Genomic DNA, 15,889 nt, shown 5'->3' with positions numbered 1-15,889 from the left:
GATAAAACCGACCGGGAATCCGCGCTGGGAATGAGATATAACTGGTGGGAACGGGGGGAGGGGGGGGGTGGAGGTTGGCAGGGATGGGAAAAATCCCTCCGGGAAAAATCTCGGCCTCTGGAGCTGCTTTGGGGCAATCCCGGCCTGGAATGGTGGGAATTAGGGACAGGTGTAGGGCAGGGAAAGGTGATCGGGGTGGGAAGATCCAGAGGGGGGAGGGAAAAGGTGTGGGGGAAGCAAAAGGGAACGCCGGGAGTGGGGTCATGGAATTGTTTAGGGTGGAAAAGCCTCTGGAATCAGCGAGTCCAAGCATTGCTGGCACTGCCAAGGCCACCCTGGATCCATGTTCCCCCCAAATCCATAGGGATTTGAAATCCCACCAGGAATGGGGACTCCAACCCTGCCCCGGGCAGCTGTGTCAGGGTTGGAAAAGCTTTCCAGGCAGGAATTATTCCCAGGTCCTTTCCCACCAGGCAGAATTCCAGCCTTGGGCATTCCATGGGGTTCTTGTGACCCACGGACGCTTGGAGTTGTCAGGGGTGAGTGGGATATTGGGAAGGAATTCCCGGCTGGGAGGGTGGGGAGGGGCTGGGCTGGAATTCCCAGAGAATTCCTGTGGCTGCTCCATCCCTGGGAGTGTCCAAGGAAAGGTTGGAGCAACCTGGGATGGTGGAAGGTCTCGGGGTTGGAATGGGATGGGATTTAAGCTTCCATTCTGGAATTTGATGATTCCACGCCATGGATCCCATGGGTTTGGGGCACTTCCCACAATTCTGGGAATTCCCTGGATCATGGGGACACCTGGATGTGCTCCCATTCCCAAGCTGCTCCTCATGGGCCACACGCAGATCCGGGTTTGGAGAATGGTTTATTAATCCCTGGAATGGTTTAGTAATCCCTGCCAGGAATTCCTGGCTCAGATCCAGGGAAATCCACGCCCCGGGGCACTGGCGATTCCCAGGTTTAGATCCATCCCGGTGGGATCCGTGTTGGGAATATCCCCAGGGAAGGGACGCGGAGCTCACCGGCCAGATGTGGATTCCAGATATTCCTCCAGCAGAATTCCCAGCTCCGAGTTCTGCTTCTGCAGGATGGTGGCCTCGGAAAGGAGCTCGGCTCTCCGGGTCAGCACTTTACTGGGAAGAGACACCGGGATCACATGGAAAACCCCCGGGATTGTCCCCACCCTTCCCTGTCCCGTCCCCCCCCCCCAGGCACTCACTGATATTCCAAGAGTGCGGCTCCGAGCGCATCCCAAAGTTTGAGTGTCCGCTCGGGAATGATGTGGGTCAGGGCTTCCCAGTATTCCCCGTCCTTGGAGTTATCCCGGATGTTCAGAATCTCCTTGGGGGGTCCATCGTCCCTGGGGATGGAAAACAAAGCTTTGGGATGGAGGGAAAAACCTTGGGAGGGAGAAAAACTCCCTGGGATGGAGAACAAATCTTTGGGATGGAGGAAAAATCCTTGGGATGGAGAACAAATCCTTGGGATGGGGGAAAAAACCTTGGGGTGGAAAACAAATCCCTGGGATGGAGAACAAATCTTTGGGATGGAGGAAAAGTCCTTGGGATGGAGAACAAATCTTTGGGAATAGAGAACAAATCCTTGGGATGGAGAACAAATCATTGGGATGGAGAACAAATCATTGGGAATAGAGAACAAATCATTGGGAATAGAGAACAAATCCTTGGGATGGAGGAAAAATCCTTGGGATGGAGAACAAATCCTTGGGATGGAGAACAAATCTTTGGGATGGAGGAAAAATCTTTGGGATGGAGAAGAAATCCTTGGGAATGAGAACAAACCCTTGGGAATGAGAACAAACCCTTGGGATGGAAAACAAATCCTTGGGATGGAGAACAAATCTTTGGGATGGAGGAAAAATCCTTGGGATGGAGAACAAATCCTTGGGATGGAGAACAAATCTTTGGGATGGGGGAAAAAACCTTGGGGTGGAAAACAAATCCCTGGGATGGAGAACAAATCTTTGGGATAAAGATTAAACCCTTGGGATGGAGAACAAATCCTTGGGAACAGAGAACAAATCCTTGGGATGGAGAACAAACCCTTGGGAATGAGAACAAACCCTTGGGGTGGAAAACAAATCCTTGGGATGGAGAACAAATCTTTGGGATGGAGGAAAAATCCTTGGGATGGAGAACAAATCCCTGGGATGGAGAACAAACCCTTGGGAATGAGAACAAACCCTTGGGATGGAGAACAAATCTTTGGAATGGAGAACAAATCCTTGGGAATGGAGAACAAATCCTCGGGATGGAGAACAAACCCTTGGGATGGAGGGCAGATCTTTGGGATGGAGAACAAATCCATGGGAATGGAGAACAAACTCCGTGTTTTCCTCCCTTCCCAGGTCCTGGATCATCTCCTGCGTGGTTATTCCCAGCCTTGGGAATCTCCTGATCCTTTTGTGGTGGAGCAGGGAAGGTTGGGAAGTTCTTTCTCCAGCCAGGAAAATCCAGCAAGTCCCAGGACATTCCCGGTATCCCAGTTCGGCTCCATCCTGGTGCCACCAGCCCCGCTCCGTCCCTATTCCCACCTGAGCTTGTCAAAATCCCGCAGGAATTCCTTCAGGATCTTCAGGACATCGTCCACTTCGATGGACGTGTCGGAGATGGAGCTCCCGGCGGATTGGAGCTCATCCCTCCGGAAACGGGATCCGCCGACCCCTCGGTCCCCAGCCGGATCCGCGGGATCTTCTCCTCCTGGGATGTCCTGGAGGGAGAAAAGGCGGCTACGGAATTTTCCATCACCTCCCTAAGGATCACCTTCCCCCGGGAGCTTCCAGCTGCCCACACCCTTGGGAAATTTCGGGATCCCAGGCAAAATCCCGCTAAACCCTCATCCCTGGCACAGGCCACTGGGAAGAGTTTTGGGATGAACACACCGATCCTCTTTCCTGGAATTCTTGGGATCCCTTCCCTGGGATCCTTGGATCTGCCGGGCTCTCCCCGGTGATCCCACCTCGCTGTCGATCTCTTCCCCGAATTCGTAGGCCAGGAAAAAATCCAGGAGCTGGCGCAGCTCATCCTCGTCTTCGATCCGGAGGGTCTGGAAAAGCAGGAATTCTGTCAGTGTTCCTTGGGATGGGGAGGGAGGGGAAGGGAATTTTCCGGGAGCAGAGGGAACCCCTCTGGAATTGCCGGTGGGAAGCGGTTGATGTGGGATAGCCGGGAATATCCGTGGATGGGAAAGTCTGGGAATGGGCTGGAGGAGTCCTGGAGGAGTTCAAATCATCGGGATGGGCTGGAGCTGGGAATCTGGGAATCATGGAATGCTTTGGGTGGGAAATGACCCTAAATCCCATCCCATTCCATGGGCAGGGACACCTTCCATGATCCCAAACCTTGGTCACTCCCAGGAATCCAGGGGCAGCCAGGGATTCCCTGGGAATTCCAGCGCAGCCGGGAATCCCTTCCCGAGATCCCAGCCCGAGCTCCCCTTTCCCAGGGAAATCCCTCCATTCCCGCCTCTCCCAGCCTGGCATTGGATCCAGCCCCATCCCGACTCCTCTGCGGGAAGGAATTCCGGCCTCCAGGCCCTTCCCTGGCAATCTCGGCACTCCAGGAAGGGTCTCCCTTCCCTTTCCCATCCCCGACTCCCAGAAAAACCCCTGGGCATGGATTCGCAGCCTCCTGGATCCCAGAATCCCGGGATGCTTTGCCTGGGATCCACGCAGCTTCAATCCCATCCCATTCCCGTCCCGGCACCTCCCCCGATGATCCCAGGCTACTCCAGCCTTTCCTTGGGCACTGCCAGGGATCCGGGCATTCCCTGGGAATTCCAGCCCAGCCGGGAATTCCTTCCCAAGATCCCAGCCCAAGCTCCCCTTTCCCACTGGGAAGCCATTCCCTGCCTCCTGCCCCTCCATCCCTTATCCCAGATTGGATTCCCTGGATCCTTGTCTTCAGCTGGACATTCCCAGCTCCACGTCCTGATGCTGAGCATTCCAGGTGGGATGCCCAATCCATGGAGATCCAACCCCAACTCACCTGGAAGATGGATCGGATTTTCCGGACGGTGTTCCCGCGTCCCACCACCTCCCGCAGGGGCTTCAGGAGTTTGTTTTCCACCAGGAATCCCTTGGGAAAAGAAGCCGGGAAGGGGGGGCACAGGCACAGTGAGCGTCCCTGGGATCCCAAAGGGATCCACAAAAATCTGGATCGGGGCAGCTCCGGGATCCCGAGCTCCAGCACCGCTCACCGACTCCTCGCTCAGGAGCTCCAGGATTTTCCGGAGGGTTTTCCTGGGGATGTTTGGCCAGGATGTGGCTCTTCCCTCGACCTTTTCCTGGTTTTCCTTCCCTCCTTCTCCGCTTCCCACTCCTTTCTTCTTCCTCCTCCTCCCTTCCTCCTCCCGTTTTCCAGAGCAGATCCCTGAAAACCACAAAGAAAAGTGGGATCAAAAACCTTTGGATTTTGCTCCCTGGGGACATCCCTGGAAAACAAAGCTCCTGGGATCGAGACCTGGTTCTTGGAACTGGGAAAACTGGGAAAAACACAGTGGGAATATTCTTTGGAGTGAGCCAGCTCAGGGCTGGCGACTCCTGGAAGATCCCACCTGGAAATCCCAAGGATGGGAGGGACACAGAGGCCTTTCCTGGTGGAAGATTCCAAGGAATTCACGGATCCCACCTTCCAGCAGTTGCGCAGCCACCTGCATCGCATCCTTCTTTTCCTGGCGGCCTCCCAGGGGTCCCACGTTATCCATGAACCAGAAGTGAGGCTCTTCCCACGGCATTCCCAGCTGCTGGACGCGGATGATCCGATCGGCATCCAGCGCTTCCCGGATCAGCCCTTTGGCCTCTTCCTCGTTCACGATCCAAACCTGCCGGAATTTCTCGGCCCTGCTGCGCGCCAGGTGCCTGTGGAAAAGGATCCCAAAGGGATCAGATCCCCCTCCGCTGCTCTGGAGGCTCCGCAGGGCAGAATTCCAAGCGCTTCCCACCTCATCCGGCTCTGCGTCTCCTGGAATTGCCCCGTCACCCGCTCCAGTTCGGATTCCAGGCTCTGCTTTTCCTCTTGGAATTTCTTTTCCTGCTTGGCCATTTTGACCCTCAGGAGGCCGAGGGTCGACTGGAATCTGGGAAGGGACGAAGAGCCTGGATTCGGGAATGCCCAGATGTGGGAAAAGCTTTGGAATGGGAGGAGATTCCCGGGATGGGTTTTACCGGTTGATTTTCCTCTTCTGCAGGGATCGGAGCGTGGAATTTTCCACATCCAGCTGCCGGAGCACTTCCAGGTTGTATTCCAGCTTCACCTGGTTCAGGTGGTAAATTCCCTTCATCTGCTGGAGTTTCTTCTCCAGGTACTGCAATTCCATGGGAAAACAATCACAAAGACAAGCCCGGAGTTCAGGGAAAACCCAGGGAAGCTCCCAGAAGGGTTTGGATCCCCCAGGGAAAAAATCTGGAATTAAATCCCAGCAGGGCCAACAGTTCTTCCCTTTCCAGGGGAAGGAGAAAAGCCGCAATCCAGGGGTTAATTCCCAAAATCCCACCTCAAGCAGCAATCCAAAGGCAAATCCTAAACAACCATCAGGGAAGTCCTTCCCACTTCCAGGCCCTCCCAGCTTGGAATTCCCACCCTAAATCCCAGTTCCAGCTTCAATTTTTCCCTTCCAAGTTTTTTTTTCCCCCCCCGTGCGTGGTCACAGAGAATTCCTGCTCCTCCTCCTTATGGAATTCCACGTTTGTTGGGATTCATGTCGGGATATTTTACACCTATTTGGGAAAGGAAATATTCCTAATATCCCATGGAAAATTTTCCCTGGAACAACCTGAGGGATTTCTCCACTATTTTCCCTGTTCCCAAGGCTGCTCCAAAAGCAGGATAAGGCCATGGAATACAGAGAGGGAAAATTATCCCCGGAGCCTCTCCCAGCCACAGCTCAAGGTTGTTTTTCCAACATTTTCCATCTTTCCAACGGCCCCACATCATTCCCTGGGAATGCTGAGCTCCAGCATGGAGCTGTCTCCATCCCAAAACAGCTCCGAGGCACTTGGAAGCATCCCACGCTTCCAGGTTATCGGGAATTGAGGGTGTGGAGCTGTTGGAGTGAGTCCAGGGAATGCCAAGGAGCTGCTCCGAGGCTGGAGCCAGGCTGGGAGAGCTGGGAATGTTCACCTGGATCAGGGAAGGATCCAGGGAATCCTCGGAGCCGCTTCCCGAGCCTAAAGGGGCTCCGGGAGAGCTGGGATTTGGGATTTGGGCTGGAGGGGCAGGAGGCAGGGAATGGCTTCCCAGTGGGAAAGGGGAGCTTGGGCTGGGATCTTGGGAAGGAATTCCCGGCTGGGCTGGAATTCCCAGGGAATCCCCAGATCCCTGGGAGCATCCAAGGAAAGGCTGGAGCAGCCTGGGATGAGGGAAAGTGAGAGGGTTGGAATGGGATGGGATTTAGGGTCCCTTCCCATCAAACCATTCCATGATTCCTGGCGGTGATTCCATGATCTGGGGCCTTTCCCGGTACCTGCACATCCATTTCCAGCTGGAATTTCATGTTGTCATAGCTCTCCACGCTCTCATCCTGCAGCTCATTCAGCTGCTGCTCGAACTGGGCCGCCTTCCCCATCTGCTCCTGCAGGAATTCCAGCTGCAGGAACAAGGAGAACCTCATCCAACCCCATCCAATCCCATCCAATCCCATCCAACCTCATCCAACCTCATCCAACCCCATCCAACATCATCCAATCTCATCCAATCCCATCCAACCTCATCCAATCCCATCCAACCTCATCCAACATCATCCAATCCCATCCAACCCCATCCAATCCCATCCAACCTCCTCCAACCTCATCCAATCCCATCCAACCCCTTCCAATCCCATCCAACCCCATCCAACCTCATCCAACCTCACCCAACCCATCCAATTCCATCCAACTTCCTCCAATCCCATTTGACTTCATCCAACCTCATCCAATCCCATCCAACCTCATCCAACCTCATCCGACCCCATCCAACCCCATCCAACCCCATCCAACCTCATCCAACCTCATCCAACCCCATCCAACCCCTTCCAACTGCATCCAACTTCCTCCAACCCCATCCAACCTCATCCAACCTCATCCAACCCCATCCAACCCCATCCGACCCCATCCAACCCCATCCAACCGCATCCAACCTCATCCAACCCCATCCAACCCCATCCAACCCCATCCAACCTCATCCAACCTCATCCAACCTCATCCAACCTCATCCAACCTCATCCAACCCCATCCAACCCCTTCCAACCGCATCCAACTTCCTCCAATCCCATCCGACTTCATCCAACCTCATCCAATCCCATCCAATCCCATCCAACCTCATCCATCCCCATCCAACCCCATCCAACCCCATCCCGGCCTGTTCCCACCACAATCCCAGAAAATCCAGCTCCTTCCCTGTCCCAGGGCAGAGCTGATCCCGGCATTCCAAGCTGGACACCGCAGGGCTGGAGCGTGTCCCGGGAAGGGAATGGATTGGAATGGGGTTGGAGCACCAGGAGTGGGGTTGGGGAGCTGGGAAAGGGGCTCGGCCTGGAGCAAAGGAGGATCCCGAGGGATTCTTCCCTCTCTGGAATTCTTGGAAAGGTTGGAGCCAGCTGGGACCAGGCTCTGCTCCCACAGGATGAGAGGGAACGGCCTCAAGCTGTGCCAGGGGAATTTTAATTGGATATTGGGAACAATTCCCACCCGGAAAGGGTTTTCCAGCCCTGGCAGAGCTGCCCAGGCCAGGCCTGGAGTCCCCATTCCCGGAGGGATTGAAATCCATGTGGATTTGGCCCTTGGGGACGTGGATCAGTGCTGGGAATGGTTGGACTTGGAGATCCCAGAGGGCTTTTCCGCCCTCAGTGATTCCCATGAACCCAAAGCTCCCACGGGATTCACCTCTTGCTCGTTGTGGGCCTGGATGGCCTCATTCCACCTTTTCCGGTGGTTATCCAGCATTTCCCGCCGCTCCTCCTCAAAAGTTTTCTGCGGAAAAGATGGAAATTCCATCCTGGGATCACAGGGAATGGGAACAGCCGGGCGGCGACGCTTCCAGGTCGCTCCCAAAGTCATTCCCAACCCCTCGGAGCTCTGGATTCCGGGCTCATCCACCCGGATTTCACCCCAGCGCCTCAAATCCGAGGGGTTTTTTTTCCAAAAGATATGGAGAAGCAAAGCGGTTTTCCTGCTTTTCCCGGTTTTCCCGGGAATTGGGTACCTCGATCTGCCGGAGGTGGTGCCGGTAGGTTTTGAGCATATTCCGGGTCTGTTCTTCCATCCTTTCCAGGAGCACATGGATCTCGCCCGACTGCTCCTTCAGGGCCTGCTCGTACTGCTCATCCTTGGCTTTCAGCTCCTGGAAAAACGTGGGAAGGGGAGGCTGGAATCGGCGGGAATTGAGCGGGAATCCTCACGGAAAGGGCAGGACACGGAATTATCATGGAATGCTTTGGGATGGGAAGGGACCTTAAGGATCATCCCATTGCCATCCCAACATTTTCTACTATCCCAGGCTGCTCCAGCCTTTCCTTGGGCACTGCCAGGGATCCGGGCATTCCCTGGGAATTCCAGCCCAGCCGGGAATCCCTTCCCAAGATCCCAGCCCGAGCTCCCCTTTCCCAGGGAAATCCCTCCATTCTCGCCTCTCCCAGCCTGGCATTGGATCCAGCCCCATCCCGACTCCTCTGCGGGAAGGAATTCCGGCCTCCAGGCCCTTCCCTGGCAATCTCGGCACTCCAGGAAGGGTCTCCCTTCCCTTTCCCATCCCCGACTCCCAGAAAAACCCCTGGGCATGGATTCGCAGCCTCCTGGATCCCAGAATCCCGGGATGCTTTGCCTGGGATCCACGCAGCTTCAATCCCATCCCATTCCAAGCCCGGCCCCTCCCCCGATGATCCCAGGCTGCTCCAGCCTTTCCTTGGGCACTGCCAGGGATCCGGGCATTCCCTGGGAATTCCAGCCCAGCCGGGAATTCCTTCCCAAGATCCCAGCCCAAGCTCCCCTTTCCCACTGGGAAGCCATTCCCTGCCTCCTGCCCCTCCAGCCCAAATCCCAAATCCCAGCTCTCCTGGAGCCCCTTTAGGCTCGGGAAGGGGCTCTGAGGATTTCCTGGATCCTTCCCTTCTCCTGCTGAACATTCCCAGCTCTCCCAGCCTGGATTCCCGAATATTCTCCGAGTATTCCCGAATACCTGCTGGAGCTCTTGGATGAGCCGGTTCTTTTCCAGCAGGAGCAGCTCGCACTGATCCTGCTGCTGCTCCAGCAGCTCCCACAATTCCTGCGGGATCTTCATATCCTTGGCCAAGGCCCACTTGGAGTTGATCTCCTCCAACTTTTCCGTGCCGCGCTTGGCTTCCGCCTCCAGCTTTTCCAACCTGTGCGAAGCCAGGGAATCAGGGAGCTGGGATCGGGCTGGAATTGCTCCAGACCTGGAGGCCCCTCCCTAAATCCCTTCCCTAAATCCCTTCCCATTCCCATTCCCATCCCATCATGGAACCCCCAGATGGAATTAAGCTCGGAGAAGGCCCTGGAATCCAACAATTCCCAGCACTTCCATATCCCCAAGTGCCCAATCCCTGGAGCAGCAGCAGCTTCCTGGGAAGCCCCTGGTGGAGCCACCCCCAAATTCCCAGTTCCTGGAATTCCCAGCAGCTGGTTCCTTAATGAGATTCCCACTGGGAATTCCCATGGAACAATGGTTCCATCCGGGTCCAGAGGCAGCGGGAGCACGGATTTGGTGTCTCCTGGCTGATATCCCAAATCCTGGCAATGGGGCTGATGGAAAAGCAGGATTGAACCGGCCAGGAAAGCTCCCGGGGAGAATCAGGGAATGCCAGAGGCTGGAAAGGCTTTGGAAAATCCCAGCAGGAAAAATTCTACTGTCACAGGAGGATGGGCAGGGTCTTCCCAGGAATGGGCTGGGGAATTCCAAGGAGGAATTTCAGAATGCTTTGAGTGGGATTCATGGACCTTCAATCCCATCCCATTCCCATCCCACCACTTTCCTGCATCCCAGGATGCTCCAATGTTTCCTTGGACACTCCCAGGGATCCAGGGGCAGCCAGGGATTCTCTGGGAATTCCAGCCCAGCCGGGAATTCCTTCCCGAGATCCCAGCCCAAGCTCCCCTTTCCCACTGGGAAGCCATTCCCTGCCTCCTGCCCCTCCAGCCCAAATCCCAAATCCCAGCTCACCTGGAAAGCTCTGGAAAACTCCCTAAAACCACCTGGGCCAGGTGGGATTTGGGAGCTCTTTATCGGCCTAAGTTTTCCATCGGAATCCGGCGGCATTCCCGAATCCCCGGCTCCTTCCCCCTCACCTCCGGAGCTTGTCCTCGCCCTCCTTTTCCCGCCTCCGCGATTCCCGCAGGTCGGCTCCCACCCGGACGTCCGTCACCAGCTGCGTCCCATGGAAAAGCAGCTTGGCCAGGACCTGCCAGGGAAGGGACACCCTTGGAATTTGGGCTTGGAATGCACCAATCCCAGATCCTTCCCATCCATGTGTTGTGTGGGAATCAAATCCCAAGGATCCAACCCCAATCCCAGTCTTGGGAGTTTCTCTCCTGGTTTTTGGTCCAAAAAGGAGGAAAACGAGGGATAAGGAGGGATCCAAGAGGAGATTCCCACTGGATCCCAAGGATCCAGCCCCAATCCCAATCTTGGGAGTTTCTCTCCCAGTTTTTGGTCCATAAAAGGGACACCAAGGAGGAAAATGAGGGATAAGGAGGGATCCAAGAGGAGATTCCCATCAGATCCCAAGGATCCGGCCCCAATCCCAGTCCTGGGGAGTTTCTCTCCCAGTTTTTGGTCCATAAAGGAGGAAAACAGGGAACAAGGAGGGATCCAAGAGGAGATTCCCATCAGATCCCAAGGATCCAGCCCCAATCCCAGTCCTGGAGAGTTTCTCTCCCAGGCTTTGGTCCATAAAGGAGGAAAACAGGGAACAAGGAGGGATCCAAGATGAGATTCTCACTGGATCCCAAGGATCCGGCCCCAATCCCAGTCCTGGAGAGTTTCTCTCCCAGGTTTTCGTCCACAAAGGAGGAAAATGAGGGATAAGGAGGGATCCAAGAGGAGATTCCCAGTGGATCCCAAGGATCCGGCCCAAATCCCGATCTTGGGAGTTTCCCAGTTTTTTGTCCATAAATGGGACACCAAGGAGGAAAATGAGGGATAAGGAGGGATCCAAGAGGAGATTCCCATCAGATCCCAAGGATCCGGCCCCAATCCCAGTCCTGGGGAGTTTCTCTCCCAGTTTTTGGTCCATAAAGGAGGAAAATGAGGGATAAGGAGGGATCCAAGAGGAGATTCCCATCAGATCCCAAGGATCCAGCCCCAATCCCAGTCCTGGAGAGTTTCTCTCCCAGGCTTTGGTCCATAAAGGAGGAAAATGAGGGATAAGGAGGGATCCAAGAGGAGATTCCCATCAGATCCCAAATCCCAGTCCTGGGAAGTTTCTCTCCCAGATTTTTGCCCCATCAAGGGGACACCAAGGATCAAAACAAGGGATAAGGAGGGATCCAAGAGGAGATTCCCATCAGATCCCAAGGATCCAGCCCCAATCCCAATTTTGGGAGTTTCTCTCCCAGTTTTTGGTCCATAAAAGGGACACCAAGGAGGAAAACGAGGGATGGATCCAAGAGGAGATTCCCATCAGATCCCAAATCCCGGTCCTGCGGAGTTCCTCTCCCAGATTTTTGCCCCATCAAGGGGACACCAAGGAGGAAAACAGGGAACAAGGATGGATCCAAGAGATTCCCAATCCTTCCTCACCTTCCCGGTGTCCTCGATCAGCTTCAGGCTCTTTCTCTCCTCTTCCTCCTCCTCCTCCTCCTCTTCCTGCTCCACCTCCTCTCCAAGAGCTTCCCTGGGTGGAAAACAGGGAAAACCTGGAATATTTTCCACCCCAAACTCTTCCCAAAGCTTGGGAATGGCCTGGATCCGATCCTAGAATGGCCCACCGGGATCTCCCTCCCCCCTCAGGAGGTTCCCGTGGGAAGCAGGAAGCGGGGAACAGCATTCCCGAGGGAAAACGGGATCCAGGATTCCCCCTCTGGAGCTGGGAATGCTGCCAGGAATGCGGGATCAGCCCCTCGGGAAGAGGGAAGGGACACAGGGCGGGAATTTTGGGATGGGAGGGGCAGGAGCTGGACTGGGATGATCCTGGTGGGATCCTTCCCGCTCGGGATATTCCAGTGGGATCAATCCCAGGTGGTTTCTTGGGATCGGGAAAGGATTTGGGAATGGGAAGGGAAGAAGGAGCCTGGCGGGATGGGAATGGGACAAATGAGATTCCATGGATTGGGAATAGGATCCACCTGGTTGTGCATCAGGCTGGCGGGAAATGGCGGTTCCCATCCCAATTTTCCATAAAAACAGAGAAAAGTGGGATCCCAAGCCAACCCCAGGGCGGGAGAGGCTCCTGCTGCTTCCCAGTGGGATCCCATCCCGCCTGGAGGGACCGGGAATCCCTGGGATCCAGTTCAATCCCGGGGAAAATCCTTTGGGAAAAGGTGTCCCGAGGCAGGTGAATCCCAGGTTGGATCCGGGATGGGATGGGGCTGGATTTGTCCAACGGGGAAGTGCCTTGGGAATGGGATTGTCCCGGTGCCGGAGGCAGGACAGGGACGTCCTTAACTTCGGGATCTGCTGGGATTGAGAGTGGAGATCCCTGGAATTGGGAATCTCTGCCCAGGGTGATCCCTGAGCTCCTGCGGCCGGCAGGGAATTGGGAATGTTTGGGATCCAGGGTGGGCCTTGGCCTGGGGCCGCTTTGGGGACAGTCCTGGCTCCCTGTCCCCTCCCAGCTCCCACTGCCGGAATGTTCCGGGAACTGGGAATGGTCCTGAGAACTGGGATTGGGTTCGGGATGGGTTTGGAGCCCTGGGATTGGTATTGGGATTGGGATGGGTTTGGGATTGGGATTGGGATGGATCCTGAGCCCATGGATTGGGTTTGGGATGAATCCTGAGTGCTGGGATTGGGTTTGGGATTGGGTTTGGAGCCCTGGGATTGGGATTGGGATGGAACCTGAGCCTGGGATTGGGTTTGGGATTGGGTTTGGAGCCCTGGGATTGGGTTTGGGATGGATCCTGAGCCTGGGATTGGGTTTGGGATTGGGTTTGGAGCCCTGGAATTGCATTTGGGAAGGATCCTGAGCCTGGGATTGGGTTTAGGATTGGGTTTGGAGCCCTGGAATTGCATTTGGGAAGGATCCTGAGCCTGGGATTGCATTTGGGATCAGATCCTGAGCCCATGGTTTGGGATTGGGATTGGGTTTGGAGCCCTGGGGTTGGGTTTGAGATTGGGTTTGGAGCCCTGGGATTGGGTTTGGGATTGGGTTTGGAGCCCTGGGATTGGGTTTGGGATGGGTTTGGGATTGGGTTTGGAGCCCTGGGATTGGGTTTGGGATGGATCCTGAGCCTGGGATTGCATTTGGGATCAGAACCTGAGCCCATGGATTGGGTTTGGAGCCCTGGGATTGGGTTTGGGATGGATCCTGAATGCTGGGATTGGGTTTGGGAAGGATCCTGAGCCTGGGATTGGGTTTGGGATTGGGATTGGGTTTGGGATCAGATCCTGAGCGCTGGGATTGCATTTGGGATGGGTTTGGAGCCCTGGGATTGGGTTTGGGATGGATCCTGAGCCCTTGGATTGGGATGGACCCTGAACCTGGGATTGGATATGGGATGGGTCTGGAGCCCTGGGATTGGGTTTAGGACGGATCCTGGGCCGCGGGGATAGATATGGAGCCGAGTTCTGGGCCCTGGGGTTGGATTTGGGATTGTCCTGAGCCCTGGGAATGGGGCTGGGATGGATCCCAAGCCCCGGGGAGGCTTCTGAGCCCCAGCTCAGATCCTGAGCCCCGGGGTCAGGCTTGGGGTCGGGCTTGGGGTCGGGTTTGGGGTCGCGTTTTAAGCTCCGGCCCTGTCCCTATTTGGGGTGGGGACCCCCCCAGCGCCACTTCCGCGCGTGTGAGGGGGGGGGGGGATTCCTCTGGAAAAGCGGGAGGATCCTGCCGGGAATGGGGGCCCGGCCCCGCCGTTCCTCACCGGCGCCGGGCTTCGAGGCGGCTGCGGCGGGCGGCGGTTCGCTGCTGGCGCTCCCGCTCCGCGCCGGGATCGGGATCGGCACCGGCACCGGGATCGGGATCGGGATCGGGATCGGGATCGGGATCGAGTTTGGGGTCGGGGTCGAGCTCCGCAAGCTCCGGGTTCGGGCCCGGGGCCGCCCCGTTCTCGCCCTGCTCCATGGGGACACCTGAGCGCAGGTGCGCGCCCGTTACCGCGCATGCGCGGCTCCCGTTGCCCCGGCAACGGCCGATGCGCGTCGCCCACTGCGCATGCGCGGACATTGCGGCGTCGTCCCGTTGCCTGGCAACGCCCACTCATCGCCGGGGGGCGCTGCTGCGCATGCGCGGTTCCCGCTTCCCGTTGCTTGGCAACGCCGGGAGCATCGTGGCCCCTCCTCCCCTTTTCCCGATCCCGGCGCGATTCCGTGGGAAGCAGCGGGAAAAACGGGGCCGGGAGAGCTTCTCCTGCTTCTTCGCGCTGGGATCCAGCTACAGGGAGCTGGAGATGGGGTTGGAGTGAGGGAAAACACTGGGATGGAATTCCCAGCGAAGCTGTGGCTGCCCCTGGATCCCTGGGAGTGTCCAAGGAAAGGCTGGAGCAGCCTGGGATCATCGGGGGAGGGGCCGGGATGGGAATGGGATGGGATTGAAGCTGCGTGGATCCCAGGCAAAGCATCCCGGGATTCTGGGATCCAGGAGGCTGCGAATCCATGCCCAGGGGTTTTTCTGGGAGTCGGGGACGGGAAAGGGAAGGGAGACCCTTCCTGGAGTGCCGAGATTGCCAGGGAAGGGCCTGGAGGCCGGAATTCCTTCCCGCAGAGGAGTCGGGATGGGGCTGGATCCAATGCCAGGCTGGGAGAGGCGGGAATGGAGGGATTTCCCTGGGAAAGGGGAGCTCGGGCTGGGATCTTGGGAAGGGATTCCCGGCTGGGCTGGAATTCCCAGAGAATCCCTGGCTGGACCTTGGAAGGTCCCAGGACGGGGATGGATCCCACCGCCCATCCCTGGGATGAGCTTTTCCAGCCTCCTCAGGCTCCAGGACGATCCTTTCTCCTCCACACCGAGCTCCAGGATTCCTGGGAATTCCATGGATTCCACGAGGCGCAGGCAAAAGAGCTCTCCAAGGGCTCAGCATTCCCGGGCCTCTCCCGCCTCCGGGATGTGGGAACGGCGGCATCGCCGGTGCCGTTGCCATGGGGTTGCCATGGAATTTGTATCCGCAGTTTCCATGGAAATCGGAGGAGGCTGGGAATGGGAAAATGGGGGGGAGGGGAGGGGCTCCCGGGATGGCCCCACATGGAAAAAATTCCTGGCCTTCCCGACCTTTGGTTCCCCAAATCCTGCTCTTTTCCCTTCCTGGAGATCTGAGGGATGCTACTTTTCCAGGGAATTCCACAGGGATGGCCCCTGGATAGGGCTGGGTTGGGGTCAAGGAGCGGGAATATCCCGGTGGGGAAATTATGGAAGACCCTGGTGAATTTTGGGATACCCCAACCCCTCTCCCATTCCCTGGCCCGCCCCTTTGGAAGTGGGATTGCTCCAGGACCCAGCGATCCGAATGATTCCCTCCAGGAATCCTGGGATGGGAAAAATCCGGGATGTTTGGCCTGACCCTCCCAATCCCTTTCCCAACCCAGATCCCACTGCTCCCGAAGGATAAGGAAAAATGGGAGCAGCCCCCTGGGATGATCCCATGCCCTGAATCCCCTCCATCCACCCTCATTCCCGCCGTTTTCCAGGATTTGGGTTGGGAAAAGGATTTTCCATCCCTAAAAACTCAACCCCGAGCGGATTCTCCAAGTAAATCATGGAATTACGGCCTTGCTGGAATTCGCCC

The 15,889-nt window shown here is 56.5% G+C and overlaps 1 protein-coding gene across 1 annotated transcript; it reads right to left on the bottom strand.

The window, feature by feature from the left end:
* Positions 1-943: 943 nt before the first annotated feature.
* DRC1 (dynein regulatory complex subunit 1) lies at positions 944-14,334 on the bottom strand. Its single transcript, XM_069008677.1, has 16 exons — positions 14,033-14,334; positions 11,754-11,847; positions 10,301-10,413; positions 9,174-9,357; positions 8,202-8,339; positions 7,883-7,969; positions 6,487-6,609; positions 5,189-5,328; positions 4,966-5,100; positions 4,653-4,882; positions 4,222-4,394; positions 4,011-4,100; positions 2,983-3,069; positions 2,558-2,733; positions 1,223-1,363; positions 944-1,136 (listed from the first exon to the last, which is right to left on the bottom strand). The coding sequence occupies exons 1-16, from the start codon at positions 14,332-14,334 to the stop codon at positions 1,022-1,024; spliced, it is 2,328 nt and encodes a 775-aa protein (XP_068864778.1). The 3' UTR covers positions 944-1,021.
* Positions 14,335-15,889: the final 1,555 nt, after the last annotated feature.

This window comes from Aphelocoma coerulescens, chromosome 3, assembly GCF_041296385.1.
Source record: "Aphelocoma coerulescens isolate FSJ_1873_10779 chromosome 3, UR_Acoe_1.0, whole genome shotgun sequence".
NCBI lineage: Eukaryota > Metazoa > Chordata > Aves > Passeriformes > Corvidae > Aphelocoma > Aphelocoma coerulescens.
Note: the sequence above shows the minus strand (reverse complement) of the source record. Positions and strands in the feature narration are given on the sequence as shown.

Bases quoted from the DNA above. Each gene is read 5' to 3' on its own strand.
- DRC1 (XM_069008677.1), bottom strand. From the start codon at position 14,334: ATGTCCGCGCATGCGCAGTGGGCGACGCGCATCGGCCGTTGCCGGGGC. The intron at 11,848-14,032 runs GTGAGGAACGGC...TTTTCCACCCAG, and splicing joins CGCCTCGAAGCCCGGCGCCG to GGAAGCTCTTGGAGAGGAGG. The intron at 5,329-6,486 runs GTACCGGGAAAG...ATGGAATTGCAG, and splicing joins AGCTGGAAATGGATGTGCAG to TACCTGGAGAAGAAACTCCA.